This window comes from Globicephala melas, chromosome 2 (genome assembly GCF_963455315.2).
Source record: "Globicephala melas chromosome 2, mGloMel1.2, whole genome shotgun sequence".
Classification (NCBI taxonomy): Eukaryota; Metazoa; Chordata; class Mammalia; order Artiodactyla; family Delphinidae; genus Globicephala; species Globicephala melas.
The window spans coordinates 91,150,146-91,165,906 of record NC_083315.2 but is presented as its reverse complement, the minus strand read 5'-3'; the positions used below and the strand labels follow the sequence as shown (position 1 = coordinate 91,165,906).

At 38.3% G+C, this 15,761-nt stretch overlaps 1 protein-coding gene across 3 annotated transcripts in view; it reads right to left on the bottom strand.

Annotated features, from left to right (window-relative positions):
• TTBK2 (tau tubulin kinase 2) overlaps positions 1 to 15,761 on the bottom strand; it is a 138,292-nt gene that overhangs the window by 91,091 nt on the left and 31,440 nt on the right. For all 3 annotated transcript variants that reach the window (XM_060294404.1, XM_060294403.1, XM_030842692.2), the window contains 2 exons: positions 12,516 to 12,651; positions 6,819 to 6,966 (listed from right to left, as the gene is read on the bottom strand). In XM_060294404.1, coding sequence (XP_060150387.1) covers positions 6,819 to 6,966; positions 12,516 to 12,584 — 217 coding nt within the window. In that variant the 5' untranslated portion in view covers positions 12,585 to 12,651. The remainder of the gene's footprint in view (positions 1 to 6,818; positions 6,967 to 12,515; positions 12,652 to 15,761) is intronic.

Sequence of the window (15,761 nt, the reverse complement as noted above, 5' to 3'; positions counted from 1 at the left end):
AAGCCACAGCAAGATATTTTTTGATCCATCTCCTAGAGTAATGGAAATAAAAACAAAAATAAACAAATGGGACCTAATGAAACTTCAAAGCTTTTGCACAGCAAAGGAAATCATAAACAAGATGAAAAGACAACCCTCAGAATGGGAGAAAATATTTGCAAACGAGTCAACAGACAAAGGATTAATCTCCAAAATATATAAACAGCTCATGCAGCCCCATATTAAAAAAACAAACAACCCAATCCAAAATGGGCAGAACAGCTAAATAAACATTTCTCCAAAGAACATGTACAGATGGCCAAGAAGCACATGAAAAGCTGCTCAACATCACTAATTGTTAGAGAAACGCAAATCAAAACTACAATGAGGTATCACCTCACACCAGTTAAAATGGGCATCATCAGAACATCTACAAACAACAAATGCTGCAGAGGGTGTGGAGAAAAGGCGGCCCTCTTGCACTGTTGGTGGGAATGTAAATTGATACAGCCACTATGGAGAACAGTATGGAGGTTCCTTAAAAACCTAAAAATAGAATTACCATATGATCCAGAAATCCCACTACTGGGCATATCCCAGAGAAAACCATAATTCAAAAAGACATATGCAGGGACTTCCCTGGTGGTGCAGTGCTTAAGAATCCGCCTGCCAATGCAGGGGACACGGGTTCACGCCCTGGTCTGGGAAGATCCCACATGCCGCGGAGCAACTAAGCCCGTGCGCCACAACTACGGAGCCTGCGCTCTAGAGCCCGTGAGCCACAACTACTCAGCTCGCGTGCCACAACTATTGAAGCCCACCCGCGTATAGCCCAGGCTCTGCTACAAGAGAAGCCACCTCAGTGAGAAGCTCGCGCACCACATCGAAGAGTAGCCCCTACTTGCCGCAACTAGCAAAAGCCTGTGCACAGCAATGAAGACCAATGCAGCTAAAAATAAAGAAAAAAAAAGACACATGCATCCCAATGTTCATTGCAGCACTATTTACAACAGCCAGGTCATGGAAGCTACCTAAATGCCCATCTACAGATGAATAGATAAAGATGTGGTACATGTATACAATGGAATATTACTCACCCATAAAAAGGAACGAAATTGGGTCATTTGTAGAGACATGGATGCATCTAAAGACTGTCATACAGAGTGAAGTAAGTCAGAAAGAGAAAAACAAATATCGTATATTAACGCATATATGTGGAACCTAGAAAATGGTACAAATGAACTGGTTTGCAGAGCAGAAACTGAGACACAGAAGTAGAGAAAAAACGTATGGACACCAAGGGGGGGAAGCGGCAGGGGGTGGGGGTGGGGATGTGATGAATTGGGAGATTGGTATTGACATGTATACACTGATGTGTATAAAATGGATGACTAATAAGAACCTGCTGTATAAAAAAAATAAATAAAATAAAATTTTAAAACAAACGAAAAACACTTCACTATTCACAAAAGGGCACAACTTGGTATTCTAAAAATTGGTAAATAAAAAGGAAAAAATTCAAGCCTTTATCCTACCCTTCTTGTAATAACTATTATTTCAGGGGAAACAAACAGCTAATGAAATAAAGTTCTACTCTGTAGAATAATTCCAATTCAGAAATTTGGAAGGAAAAAGAAAATAAGAAAAATCACCATTTTGCAACCCCTGTAGAAACAATGGATCAAGACAATGTACTCAGGACTTTCCTGGTGGCACAGTGATTAAGAATCCACCTGCCAAAGCAGGGGACACAGGTTTGATCCCTGGTCCGGGAAGATCCTACATGCCGCGGAGCAACTAAGCCCATGTGCCACAACTACTGAGCCTGAGCTCTAAAGCCTGTGAGCTGCAACCACTGAAGCCCGTGCACCTAGAGCCCGTGCTCCACAACGAGAGAAGCCACCGTAATGAGAAGCCCGCACACCGCAACAAAGAGTAGCCCCCAGTCTCCGCAACTAGAGAAAGCCCGCACGCAGCAATGGAGACCCAACGCAGCCAAAAATAAATAAATAAATAAATTTATTTTTTAAAAAAGCCTCTGGGTCTAACTACAAGTTCACAGGAAATGTGGAGGATAGAGGAACACATTAAACAACACTGCAAGGATGTGATCAATGAAATCCAGAATGTGAACTATTCTATCAAACTAAGAACTTCACTTCTCAACAAATAAATGGCAAGGCCAAAATTTAAAAGAAAAAAAAAGTAGGGGAGGGGGAACTCTTACATATTAAGAGAGACTTAAGAGAGATGTCAACCAAATGCAATGTCCCTACCATGTGACGTGAAACTTGATTTGAACAACTCAATGGTAAAAGGATATTTTTGAGATAGCGGGAGAAATTAAACACTGGCTGCTAGATTTTATATGGTACTGAGAAATAACTTAATTTCCTTAGGTGTTTTAGACTATAGTGTTTATGTTACTAATAAAGGAGTCCCCTAATGTAAATTATGGACTTTAGTTAATAATAATGTATCAATAATGGTTCACCAATTGTAACAAATGTACTACACTAATGCAAGATGTTATTAATAGAGAAAACTGTAGATGGGGTTTATTAATAGAGGAAACTGTAGAAACTGCTCATTTTTTCTGTAAACCTAAACCAGTTCCAAAAAGTAAAGTCTATTAATTAAAAAAAAGAAACACTGGAACATGGGCTTCCTCTCCAATGAGATTCTCCAATCCATTCTTAAAACTGGTCACCTGAAGAGTTTCCATAGTAATTTCACTTTCTCAATAATGCAGATTTCCCCAAATTTTCCTAATGTTTAACATAAGCTACTTCTCATATCATTTTTTTTTCTTTGTAGGGAATAAGTGACTAAGACTTTCTATATTCCAATAGATATAATTTAATGGATTCACAAAATCATCAACCATCAACAAAGCTCTTACAGGCAAAGTAATGTCTGTCAATTTTTGATATGTTTCCAAAAACCCCTGCCCCAACCTCAACCCTACAGATTTCCTACTGGCCTGTAATTCATAACTCTGAAATAAAGACTATTTTCATTAAAAAATAAAAATGGAGACCTTATCTATTAGATAAAGACCCATACTGAAGTATTTACAGATGATATGATGCCTAGGATTTCTTCTGAAATACTTCAGCAAGCTGGGAAAAAATGTAGGATATAGATGCAACAAGCCTGGCCAAACACTGATACTTACCGAAGCTGAGTAACGGGTACATGAATGCTCATTATACAATTCTATTTTTATGTATATTTAAGATTTTTCATAATAAAAATTTAGGGGAGAAAAACAAATTTAAGATTTGCCTGTCTCACTGCAGGAGTCTAGACATGTATAAAATTTTGTTAAGACTGGAAAGGAAATCTATCTTTTTAAAAAGTATTGATGGGGCTTCCCTGGTGGCGCAGTGGTTGAGAGTCCGCCTGCCAATGCAGGGGACATGGGTTCGTGCCCCAGTCCGGGAAGACCCCACATGCCGTGGGGCGGCTGGGCCCGTGAGCCATGACTACTGAGCCTGCGCGTCCGGAGCCTGTGCTCCACAACGGGAGAGGCCACAAGTGAGAGGCCTGTGTACCGCAAAAAAAAAAAAAAAGTATTGATGGTAGGTACTGCAGAATTACTAGCGATCAGATTTGGAATCACAGGACAAAAGGGTTTTTTTCCCCTCTTTTACCAGCACTGCAAATAAAACTTATTTATTAAAATGAAAAAAAAAAAAGAGTGGTACGGTGAGATAGAGTTCAAGAGACCATAAAAATGGAGAAGTAAAGATCGGTAGAATGTCCCTATAAAATATTTATTATGATGGGAGAGAAGAGAGAAAAAAGAATCTAACAGAGTAGGGAGGCAATAACGCTTTGCACAGTGTCAAAGCAAATAAATTGAAAACAAAGATTTGAAGATAGTATAGTCATAAACTGAGCGAAGAAACACAAATAAATGGTTATATAGAGATGTAGCTCTGAACAATGATATTAATAAAGGGAAAAGCTTAATAAGTTTTACAGTTCTATTTAATAAGGAAACTTCAGAGAATAACTGAGTATAGAAGTACTACCTAAGAGGCCTATAGACAAGTGGTCTAGTTGAGCAGTGACTAAAACATTCAGACTCATTTGTAAAACCCACGTATAATTCAGGAGTTTAGCTTGATTCAATAGAGAATTGTAGGATATACATCCAGAATATTTCAGAGAGCTTTGAAAAGAGAGTTATCTCCTATAGTAGCGTGGGGAAGGTCATTCAGAAGGAAAGATGAAAAAAAAAAAAAGAAGGAAAGATGAGGTAAAATGCTAAGGCCTTCGCACTTTAGGGCCAATGAGAAAGGAACATACTACTATGAGAGTCATGCACGAGCCGAGGAAATCTAGGATTGTTAAGTACAGGAAAGACTGGGAGAAAACTCAGAACTGAAGGAATCCAGGAAAAGACATTATGAGAATTTTGAATAGGGGGATTGATTTTTAAAAGAAACAAACCTTAGGGTTCAGGCTAAATTCATCATAAAAAAACAAAGAAACAGGGCTTCCCTGGTGGCGCAGTGGTTGAGAGTCCGCCTGCTGATGCAGGGGACATGGGTTCGTGTCCCGGTCCGGGAAGATCCCACAGGCCGCGGAGCAGCTGGGCCCGTGAGCCATGGCCGCTGAGCCTGTGCGTCCGGAGCCTGTGCTCCACAACAGGAGAGGCCACAACAGTGAGAGGCCCGTGTACCGCAAAAAAAAAAAAAAACAAAGAAATAAATCCTATACCAGTTACCAAAAATTGAACATCAACTTTAAACCAACCAATCCTATAAAGGGCTAGCCTCTGGTTATATACCTTTTCCTTGCACATTTAGTCTTTTTATTGGGGTCACTGAGTAAGAAAATCATTATGCCAACAGGCAGGCAGAAGCAAGCAGCTCAGCCCCATAAAAATGTTCTCAAAGTGTACAGATTCCAAAGCACCTTCAACAAAAAGAAATTGTGAGGCATAAGTATGCAGAAGGCACAGTCAGAAAGCCAAGAAAAGAAAGTCAAGGGCTGTCCATTGAAATACAGACCAAAAGATTAAAAATCTACTTATTTTGGAAAGTGAAGGGTCCTGAGGAATAGGATGTCACGTGGTAATAAGCAAGAAAGAAAAACATTTTAGGTAATAGTACGAAAGATAAAATAAGAAGGAAAGGACAGACTCAACATCCAAGGATCTCTAATTCACTCATTAAAAGGTACTAAACTGTTCTTCAAGCTTTATCACATACAATGCTAAGTAAACCATGGCCAAAATAGGCAGGAGAACTTACTGAAAGGGCTACAAAGCTATATCCTGCCTCATCTGGAAGCATCTCCTCAGGACCAAGTAGGAGAAAGACAGGTGAAGCAGCACCGTCCAAGCCAAGCTGATGTTGACATACCCTTTATGGACTTAGCTGAAAGTAAAACAGATCTCTTGGGATCCGTGCAAACCACGAAGAGGTAGCTCCAGCTGCACCTGTTTGTGGTCCCTATTTCGCTGAGCTGGAAACAGCTCGAAAGAAATAGAGAAAAAGCAGAAAAGGTGAGAAAAAGAGAACACCATCCTTTTCTCTATCCTTTCTTCTCCAGTCATCCATTTTTTCTAGTAGTGACAATGGGTGCTGATCTATCCACTGTCTTCCTGATTTCCCATGTTTTAGGAAAGCTAAGTTTAGGCTAAAAGTAACTATTAAACAGAACTATAATTTTATTAGCATCATGCTCTAATGAAATGAGCCAACTAGTAGAGAAACTCGGACAATGAGAAAGCTTAAGGCAAAGAGCAATGATTAAAAGAATAGATGTTGCCACAATACATAATACACATTTCACTAACTTATCAGAAACTTATTTACTAGAATTCCAGACATCATCACATCAGCGATTCACAAAGATAGCACATTCACCCTAGAGACTACACAGCCGTGAATTTGAGAGTCCTAAGCTACATAGCATTTTTTTTTTTAGTAAAAGGTGAAAGATTTATTCAATCTGAAGAGAAACCAGAGTATACACAGCATTTTGTCCTTGCTATTTCTACCAACTACAGTTCTTTCTACCAATTATAGCAACTTCCTTTGCTCTCTATGTTAGTACTAAATTCCTTTAGATGCTAATGAATGTCCCATAGCAATATCAAACCTTCTAGAGCTTAACAAGATCATTTAATGTGCTAATCACCACTATTTAATTTTGATTCAGATAAAACAGTTAAATATCAGTAATACTAGATTATGTCATAAACTGAAAATACAAAGATGAATCAAACTAGCCATGTATTCAGGGTTTTAATCACTTGATTGATGTCGGAAAAAAAGTTATTTATGCTTGTGGTAAAACAATAGGGATCCAAGTCATAAAATGGACCTCAAAAATGGTGGCAGGGCCAGAAAGAGTTATTCGATTAAACTGAAGCTAATGAAATCAACATATAACAAATACTATTATTTTTAATCCATCCTTCAGTGTGATTTGAAGGCAGCTTCCTTAATGGGATTAAAGCATGTTTAACATCCAAAAACATAAGTAGAAACAACTCAGAGGTATTCATGTTTGGCTATTTTTTTAAAAAGGCAAGTTTTACCATAACAGACATTATGAAAACACTTTCTAAAGCAGAATGTTTCAGGTTATTCACTCTCTCTCATCCTTGCTCACCATGAAAAGGAATTCCCAAAGTCCAATTACTCTAAGCAATCAGTATTTCTACAACTACTAGTGATAAAATTTCCATAAGAAAAACGTTCAGCATGTTTAAACCAAGCTGACACCAGAATATTCAATTGATAGAGAATGTAATTGAGGTTCACAAAGGTAACAATAAATTATAAACTGTTTGGTATATCATACAAGAAGCTTACCTTGTAGTTTTTTCAATACAGCAACTTCCATTTTCAGAACTTGTTTTGGTTGTTGAGCTGATTCCACCTTCAGTGCAACATTTTCCCTGGTAAGCATGTCCAAGGCATCGTAAATTTCTCCAAAGCCCCCACCCCCAATCTTCCTCAACTGCATGGGAAATAAAATAAGAACACACACACACACAAAATTACTAGAAGATTCTAATTAGAAACTAATTCATCTCTTATATTTAGAAAATAATATATAATTTGCCTATCCCTATTTTATGATAAAAGATCTCAACATTGTTAACTAGGCATATGCCAAGAACAAAAACCTAGAAATAATATCAAAATCTTTTCTCACAGTTTTTTGTTTGTTTGTTTCTTTCTTTGTTTTGTGGTACACGGGCCTCTCACTGTTGTGGCCTCTCCCGTTGCGGAGCATAGGCTCCGGACGCGCAGGCTCAGCTGCCATGGCTCACGGGCCCAGCCACTTTGCGGCATGTGGGATCTTCCCGGACCGGGACATGAATCCGTGTCCCCTGCATTGGCAGGCGGACTCTCAACCACTGCGCCACCAGGGAAGCCCTTCTCACAGTTTTGTCCACAAAAAGTACTCAATTTATTTCAGCCACAAACAATTTTAAAATCTGGCCTACAGCCAGCATCAGAAGTATCATAAAAGACTCAATATCTGAAAGCTTCACTTCCCACAAGTACCCCTCAACAACCCTATTTATTCTAATTCTAAGGCAATCATTTGAAGACTTTTTAAATCCATAAAATCTTTCTGCCAACTGAAATCTTATCTGGAACCTGATTGAGATATGTATGTGGGGAGGTTGGAGAAGGGATAGGGGCAGCCAGAGCCCAGCCCTCTCAGCACCATTTACCCTCCTTTCTGAGGCACTGAACAGGCTCCACAGAACAGCTCCTGTTCTAAACTATCCCAGTGTTCACTATATATCCATACGCTCAAATAATAGTAAACTCTAATCAAATTAAATATTTTCATCAGGGAATTCCCTGGCAGTCCAGTGGTTGGGGGCTAGTGCTTTCATTGCCGTGGCCTGGGGTTCAATCCCTGGTTGGGGAACTAAGACCCTGCAAGCCACGTGGGACAGATAGATAGATAGATAGATAGATAGATAGATAGATAGATAGATAGATAGATAAATAAATACTTTCATCAAACACTTAATATTCTCCCTAATAAAATGTGTTAGCTTAACTGGGGAATATCGGGATCTTTGAGTATTAAAAGCAAGTTCTATGTTAATTAACTACACTCCAATATAAAATAAAAAGTTTAAAAAAATAATAAAATAGGGCTTCCCTGGTGGCGTAGTGGTTGAGAGTCCGCCTGCCGATGCAGGGGACACGGGTTCGTGCCCCGGTCCGGGAGGATCCCACATGCCGCGGAGCGGCTGGGCCCGTGAGCCATGGCTGCTGAGCCTGTACGTCCGGAGCCTGTGCTCCGCAGCGGGAGAGGCCACAACAGTGAGAGGCCCGCGTACCGCAAAAGAAAAAACTAATAATAATAATAATAATAAAATAAAAGCAAGTTCTGAAGAGCTAGTGACACTGGAACTGTAGAGCTGTGAGAAACTGGGGTGGGAGGGGGGAGGTGATATACTTCAACCTAGATACAGCATGCCATTAGCCTTCTTCCATTTCCTAAAACTCAGTCTTCTCCTTAGCACGTTATCAAGCAGCCAGGATGTGATATAATGTAGGAAGTCATCACTGGAGGCACAGGGTCCTAAATCTTAACCACCCCAGAGGCCTCACCTCAAGTCCTACTTCTTTCCCCACACGGTCTGTACTGATTTCTGCATCTAGGTTGATTCCTTTATCTCTTCCAAATTTCTATAGGAATTATGTGCTTAATCATTTAATTAATCATTTTACTATAAATACCTCAGGTATGACCTGTATTAATACACTATACAGTGTTTCAACTCATACTGTTTAACTGTCCATTGTCAACGCCCTATCCCCCTACAATGAAACTAATCTTCTTCAAAGAGAGGGCCACTCCTTCTATTTTTTACTTCCCCCATAGCATTTGGCAAAGTGGTTAAGTATATAATTATTGCTAAATAACTATTTACTGCTTTGTATACATGAGCCATAATCCTTCCTTATTCTGGTTTGGTGATGGGAAGAGATACCACGAGAAACTCTGATATGAGTTTGGGACTAAAAAAAGTTCCAGAACTTAATTTCAGTTAAATAAATTCTCTTTTTTGACCCCTGACTGGGACCCAATCATAATAATCTTATGATTATTTATATTTTGTCCATTAAACAAAGACTGTGTAACTCTAAAAAGTCATAAACAGTACTAAAGAGATATCTTTCTAATTATGGACTCTGATGCGAGTTGGCTTCATGTTTTTACCTCACAAAGAACCTTACCAAACAACAGAAGAAAAATTCTAACCTGAAATAAATGATTTTGCTCCTTGGTCTATTCATATAAAATAATTTGAACAATAATAGAGCATGAATTTTTTTTTAATTGAGCTTAACAAAACCCTAAGACATCACCAATGTTTATACGGCAAAGAGACAGAGGTAATTTAGTACGATGGTGATATGCAGACTAGGGAAAGAATAGAGGTAAGACTGTGGCAGACTGTATTTCCTAAAGATGGCCACAAAATAGTGCCCATCCTTTTTGCTCTTCTGTGACTCCGCCACTCCCCCATCAAGAGGCACAGTCCATTTCCCCACCCTCTTAAACCTGGGTGGATCTTGTGACTACTTTAACCAACACTCTCAAGAGCCAGCCACCATGTAAAAAGTGTGTCCATCCTGAGAAGCCATAGCCCTGTAGAGAGGTCCTAGAAAATGGGCCACCAGTTTGGCGGTAAGGGAACTAAGGACCCCAGGCACCAAAGAAGCCATCTGGAAGTGGACCTTCCAATCCCCAAACCTGCTAGTGCCACATGGCTATGAGACAAACCACCCAGGCAAATTCTTCTTAAATTCCTAATCCACAAGACTGTGAGCAAAACAAATGACTGTTTTAAGCCTCTAAGTTTTGATGCAGTTGTTATATAACAGTAGATAACCAAAACACCATCCTTAACAATGAGCCTGTGATATTTTACTAAAAATGCCACTATGACTCTCAAATTTGGGGGACATGCTCCATACATTTATTAGCTCTCATTATCAGGACAAAGCAACTATGCCAGACGTAGCTTCATTTGTCACCTTTTGATATGTCTACTGAAGAAAGCCAAACTTCACCACAGCACTTAACACAAAGCTCCCACCAAAGAAACACTCGTGCCTGACTTACATTAAAGATTACCAATTGCTGGAATCTCCCTGCACCAGTCCATGATGATGAAAAGGTTCTTTTCTTATATTTACTCAAGTAGAATTTCAAAGCCTACTGATTTGCCTAATCAGTAAAACACTGTACCATAGAAACAAAATTTTTATTTCTAAAAGAAGAATCTTCTTTTTCCAATCTGTTGATAGACTAAGGAAACTATTAAATAGCTTTGCTAAACATGCTAATGGAAAAAAACTTTGGTTACCAAAGACTGGATAGCCATAAAATATATTTAAATATATCTAAAACAAAAATAGCTTCTTTCATAGGAAGAAAGATGGCAGATTCCAAGTCTAGGGCAAGGAAGCCATCAAAAGACTATTAGGATCGTGTTAAAAGCACTCAGGAGACAACCTGAAGAATGTCCCCTTAGTCAAATGAGACAATTTGTGCATCAATAAGAATGATAACTAGAATCAATAAAAATGATAACTAATGTGGACTGAAACACATTAAATATGCTTAAATCCATGAATTCTTAATTATATTTTTAAAAATTTCATTGGTCACTTTTATTTATTCATTTATTTATTTGCGGTACGCGGGCCTCTCACTGTTGTGGCCTCTCCCGTTGCGGAGCACAGACTCTGGATGCGCAGGCTCAGCGGCCATGGCTCACAGGCCCAGCCGCTCCGCGGCATGTGGGATCTTCCCGGACCGGGGCACGAGCCCATGTCCCCTGCATCGGCAGGTGGACTCTCAACCACTGCACCACCAGGGAAGCCCTCATTGGTCACTTTTAGAAGATGCTAGGGAACCAATTCATTATTTTGAAAACTGGTGAATTAAGAAAAGAATCAAGCATTTATCCTGTATTCCTATTCAAATTGTATCTCAGGGTAGTCAGATAGTTAATGATAGGAAATTTCTCTTCATAGATGTACTTCAACTAATAAATGAAGGAATGATAGACTATCACCAGTCTGCAATCCCTAATGAATTAACAGACCTAGACAATGATGATCAATAGTGCTAACATCACAAAAAATGATGGGCAATAAGACATTATATGCCTCCCACCCAAAGTTCACAATACCCTTTATGAAAAAAGAAATGCCCCTACTTCAATAAACAAACCTGAGGTCAGATCCATTAAGCCTCTCTAAATAACTAACTGTTTACATAAAATACATGGGACAGAGAAACATGTTAACACCACATGGAAGCAATAGAAAAAATCCAAACTGTGCAAAATTCTACAGGCAAATAACCTAGTTTCATTAATAAATAAACTGTAAGGAAAAAAAGAGAGATGAAAAGGAACCTAGAAATTAAACGAAACTTAAGTGATGTAAACCAACTGTAATATCCAAACTTTACTTGGATTTGGTTGATTCAACTGTTAAAAATAATTTACAAAACAATTAGGAAAATGTGAAAGTTGGAAGGATACCTAATGATATTAAGAAATTATTGCTTTTCTAGAAGTGATAATGATATTATGATTATATTTTAAGAAGAAGTCTATCTTTCAGAGATATATACTGAAGTGCATAGAGAGAAATGCTAAGGTAAAATATTTGCTTCAAAATATTCTGGGAGAGAGGTTAAAGAGATGAAACAAGATTGACCATCAGTCTATAACTGTTTAAGCTGGGGCATGGGTACCCGGAGGTTCTTTATAACAGTCTCACTATTTTAATGTATACTTACAATTTTCCTTAATAAAATGTTAAAAAATAAAAAAGGGCAGTTCACTGTACTGTATTTTTTTTTCAACTGTTCTTTCCCTAAGTATACTTTTATTTACCTTACTCAATAGTAGCTATCAGAGGACTTCCCTGGTGGTGCAGTGGTTAAGAATCCACCTGCCAGTGCAGGGGACACGGGTTTGACCCCTGGTCCGGGAAGATCCCACAAGCTGTGGAGCAACTAAGCCCATGCGCCACAACTACTGAGCCGGCACTCTATAGCCTGAGATCCACGTCTACTGAGCCCGTGTGCCACAACTACTGAAGCCCGCGCACCTAGAGCCCATGCTCTGCAACAAGACAAGCCACCGCAATGAGAAGCCCGTGCAGCGCAACGAAGAGTAGCTCCCACTCGCCGCAACTAGAGAAAGCCCTCCTGCGGCAACAAAGACCCAACACAGCCAAAAATAAATAAATGAATAAATAAATTTTTAAAAAAATAGTAGCTATCAGAGTTTAGGAAAATTTACTCCTATAAGCAGCAAGAATAAGAATTAGGGCATAAACAGAACCTAATCATAGGAAAAGAACCAAAAATAACTGCTTTAGGCATATAAGCAATATATGTATTATTTCCTAATGAAATGGTTTTATCAAGATACCAAAAGTTACCCGCTCATATGTATGCAGCCCCTCCCCCCCCACCCCTCTCTCTCCCTGATGTATACTCACTACTTTCCATCTTTCTTTGACCAGGATTCCAACACTGAGGATATCCGGCTGATCGCCTCCTCCACTCATTGCAATTCACTGATGTGATAGAATGGCTACACAGGCATCCAGCTCCCAAGGGTGGTTTCCATTTAACCTGAAACAAAAGAAACACAGCAGCATATCAGGACTAACTAATTAACATAAACATTCCAGCACCAAGTAACACTACTAATCCTATACATTAATTAGGTTGCTTTGCTGGAAAGAGGGGAAAACCCCCACAAACTCAGTTCTAAAATCTGTTTAGTACATGTAAAAAAAAAGTACTTATCTTTCCATTACAGATGTCCAGTGAAATAGCCACACATTAAAGAAGCATTATATTATAACACAAATATAATTTACAATAACTGAGATTGCTAGACCTCAGGACAAGCATGGTGTCAATGGCAGTTGACACAGACTACTATCCTTAGTCCAACACACTGCTAAGAAAAAAAAATCGTACCTAATTTACAACAGCTTACAGTTTAATAGGTTGCAACTAAGAGCTTAACATCACCAGAGCTAATATAATTTTAATGTTACAAAATGCATTTAAAGTGCATAGGAAATAAACATGAGCCACAGAAAAGGTCTGTTGATCAAACCCAATACAATGATATTGTAAGAAAAAAGGATAACAACATGAACAACATATCTGTAGAAAATGAAGATACTGCAGAAAAATATGGCCTAAAGGAGATAATGCTGTAACCTAATTACAGAACAAACTAAAGGAAAGTAAGAAAAAGAAGATTTAAAAGAACATAAATCATAATTAGAAAACCTTATAAATGAGAGAGCTAGGCAACAGAAAGACATAAAAAGAAATCTGAGCAAATTCAGAAAAGGAACAGAAATTAAAGGAAAAGAAATGAAGATTCAAGTAGAAGAGACATGAGCGAAAACAACATAAAATTAAGGGAGAAAAAATAAAGGGAAAAAATGAAAAAAATTAAAAAGAAATTTAGAAATTAAAAGTGATAAAAGACAAAGTAAATATAAAATACATATTATAAAAGGCTGCCAATAAAAACCCCAAAGCTATGAGATGGAACAAATATTAGCCACTATAATTCAAGAAAATAATTTCTGGAAATTAAAAAAGGACTAAACCTGCAGGTTGAAATGGTATACTACATATCTGGGAAAACAACTCAGAAGAAGGTTAATGCCAAAACACAGTCTAGTAAAGCTACTGAATTTTAAAGGGAAAAAAATTTCACTGGACGTATGTGCAGAAAAGTCCAAATTATACATAAGGGGAAAAAAATCAGACTGGGAACAGACATTGGCACAAACAGCTTACTGCATATTTAAGTATCCAGGGAAATGTGAGCCAAGCGTGTTCTATCAAGCCAAAGTAACCTTCAAGGCTAAAGGAAACAGTTATGAACACACAGAACTCAAAGAATATTGTTCCCAAGAAATGCCCCTAGGAATCAACTACGTAACAAGTATCAGACAATCAAATTATGATAGAAAATTTGGCATGAGGATTGGCCTGAAAAGGCTTAAAAGCAATGATAACTCAGTAGCAATGAGAACCCCTGCCTCCAGATTGTGAAGTCTAAACATCATATGCCACTAAAAGAAATAAGAGCTCCTTGAAGAAATGGCTTATTCCTGGTCTGGCACAGGAAATTATGCACAATGAACTTGGGGCATCTTGTCAAATCAGAAAGCAAAAATGTTAACAGTACTACTACTAACATGCCAAAAGGAATTCAGAGATAAGTGAAAGAATTCTCATTTGCCAAGGATGAAACAATTTGAGCAGATACAAGAATGGTGACTGCAGTGATTGAAAAACATCAAAAACATAAACGGACTTCCCTGGTGGTGCAGTGGTTAAGAATCCACCTGCCAAAGAAGGGGACACGGGTTCAAGCCCTGGCCTGGGAAGATCCCACATGCCATGGAGCAACTAAGCCCATGCGCCACAACTACTGAGCCTGCGCTCTAGAGCCCACAAGACACAACTACTGAGCCCGCATGCCATAACTACTGAAGCCTGTGCACCTAGAGCCTGTGCTCCGCAACAAGAGAGCCAGTGCTCCACAACAAGAGAGTCCACTGCACTGAGAAGGCCATGCACTGCAATGAAGAGTAGCCCCCGCTCGCCGCAACTAGACAAAGCCCACGCACAGCAATGAAGACCCAACGCAGCCAAAAATAAATAAATAAAAATAAATTTATAAAAAATAAATTAATTTAAAAAATAAACACTCATGAGTTCATAATGACACTCAAAAAAGAAAAAAGAATTTTGGAGGTTGCTAAGGCACAACTCATTATTCTGAAAATTGTCAAATAAATAGAAAGAATCAAGCATTTATCCTGCCTTTCTGACATGAACAGTATTTCGGGGAAATCAAAGAGATGATGAAGGCAACTTTTTCCTTAGAGAATAGTCACAGCTAATAAGTGCAGAAGAAATTATAGAATTAGAAAATCACCATTTTCCAATCCCTGGTTAAATAATGAATCTAGGCAATGACCATCAATAGCTGCTAAAACCATAAGGTAAAAAGTGGATGGAGAACTTTAATATGGAAGGATCAAGTTGAACTCAATGATCAACGTTAACATCACTAAAAGGTAGAACAATGAAACATGAAGTGCTTCCTGACAGATGCAACAAAATTTTCTCAGTACCACCTATGAAGTCTCTTGCCTTAAAACAAACAAAACACCTCTAAATCTAATCAAGCTTCTAGATTTAATTATATGTTTATAAAAATAAGGGGGATCAAAGTACATGTTAAATGACAACATGAAGATACAATGAGCTAAATCCGTGATTATGGAGATCCTAAAGAACAAAATGACCCATATAAATGACAAAATGACCCAAGACAAATGGCATGTAAAATAAAAAAGCTTTACACTGCACATTATAAGAAACAAGATATGTATCAACCTAAGGCAGCAACTAGCAATCAGATAAAATTAAGCAAGTACTGGGTAAGGCATAATTGGTAATTTTGTAGGGTGTAATAATAGTAGTGTAGTTATGTTTATAAAGTCTTTCTCTGTAAGAGATACATAAACTACTAATGTACAAAGTGATAAAAGGTCTTAGATTTGCCTTAAAGCACTCTAAGGGGAAAAAGAGTTATTGTTTTGGGGGTAGAAGATCAAATGAGGTAAGAATGACAGAATTTTTATAATTTTTGTATGATGGGTATATGTAAATCCATTATACTGTTTCTAGGCATA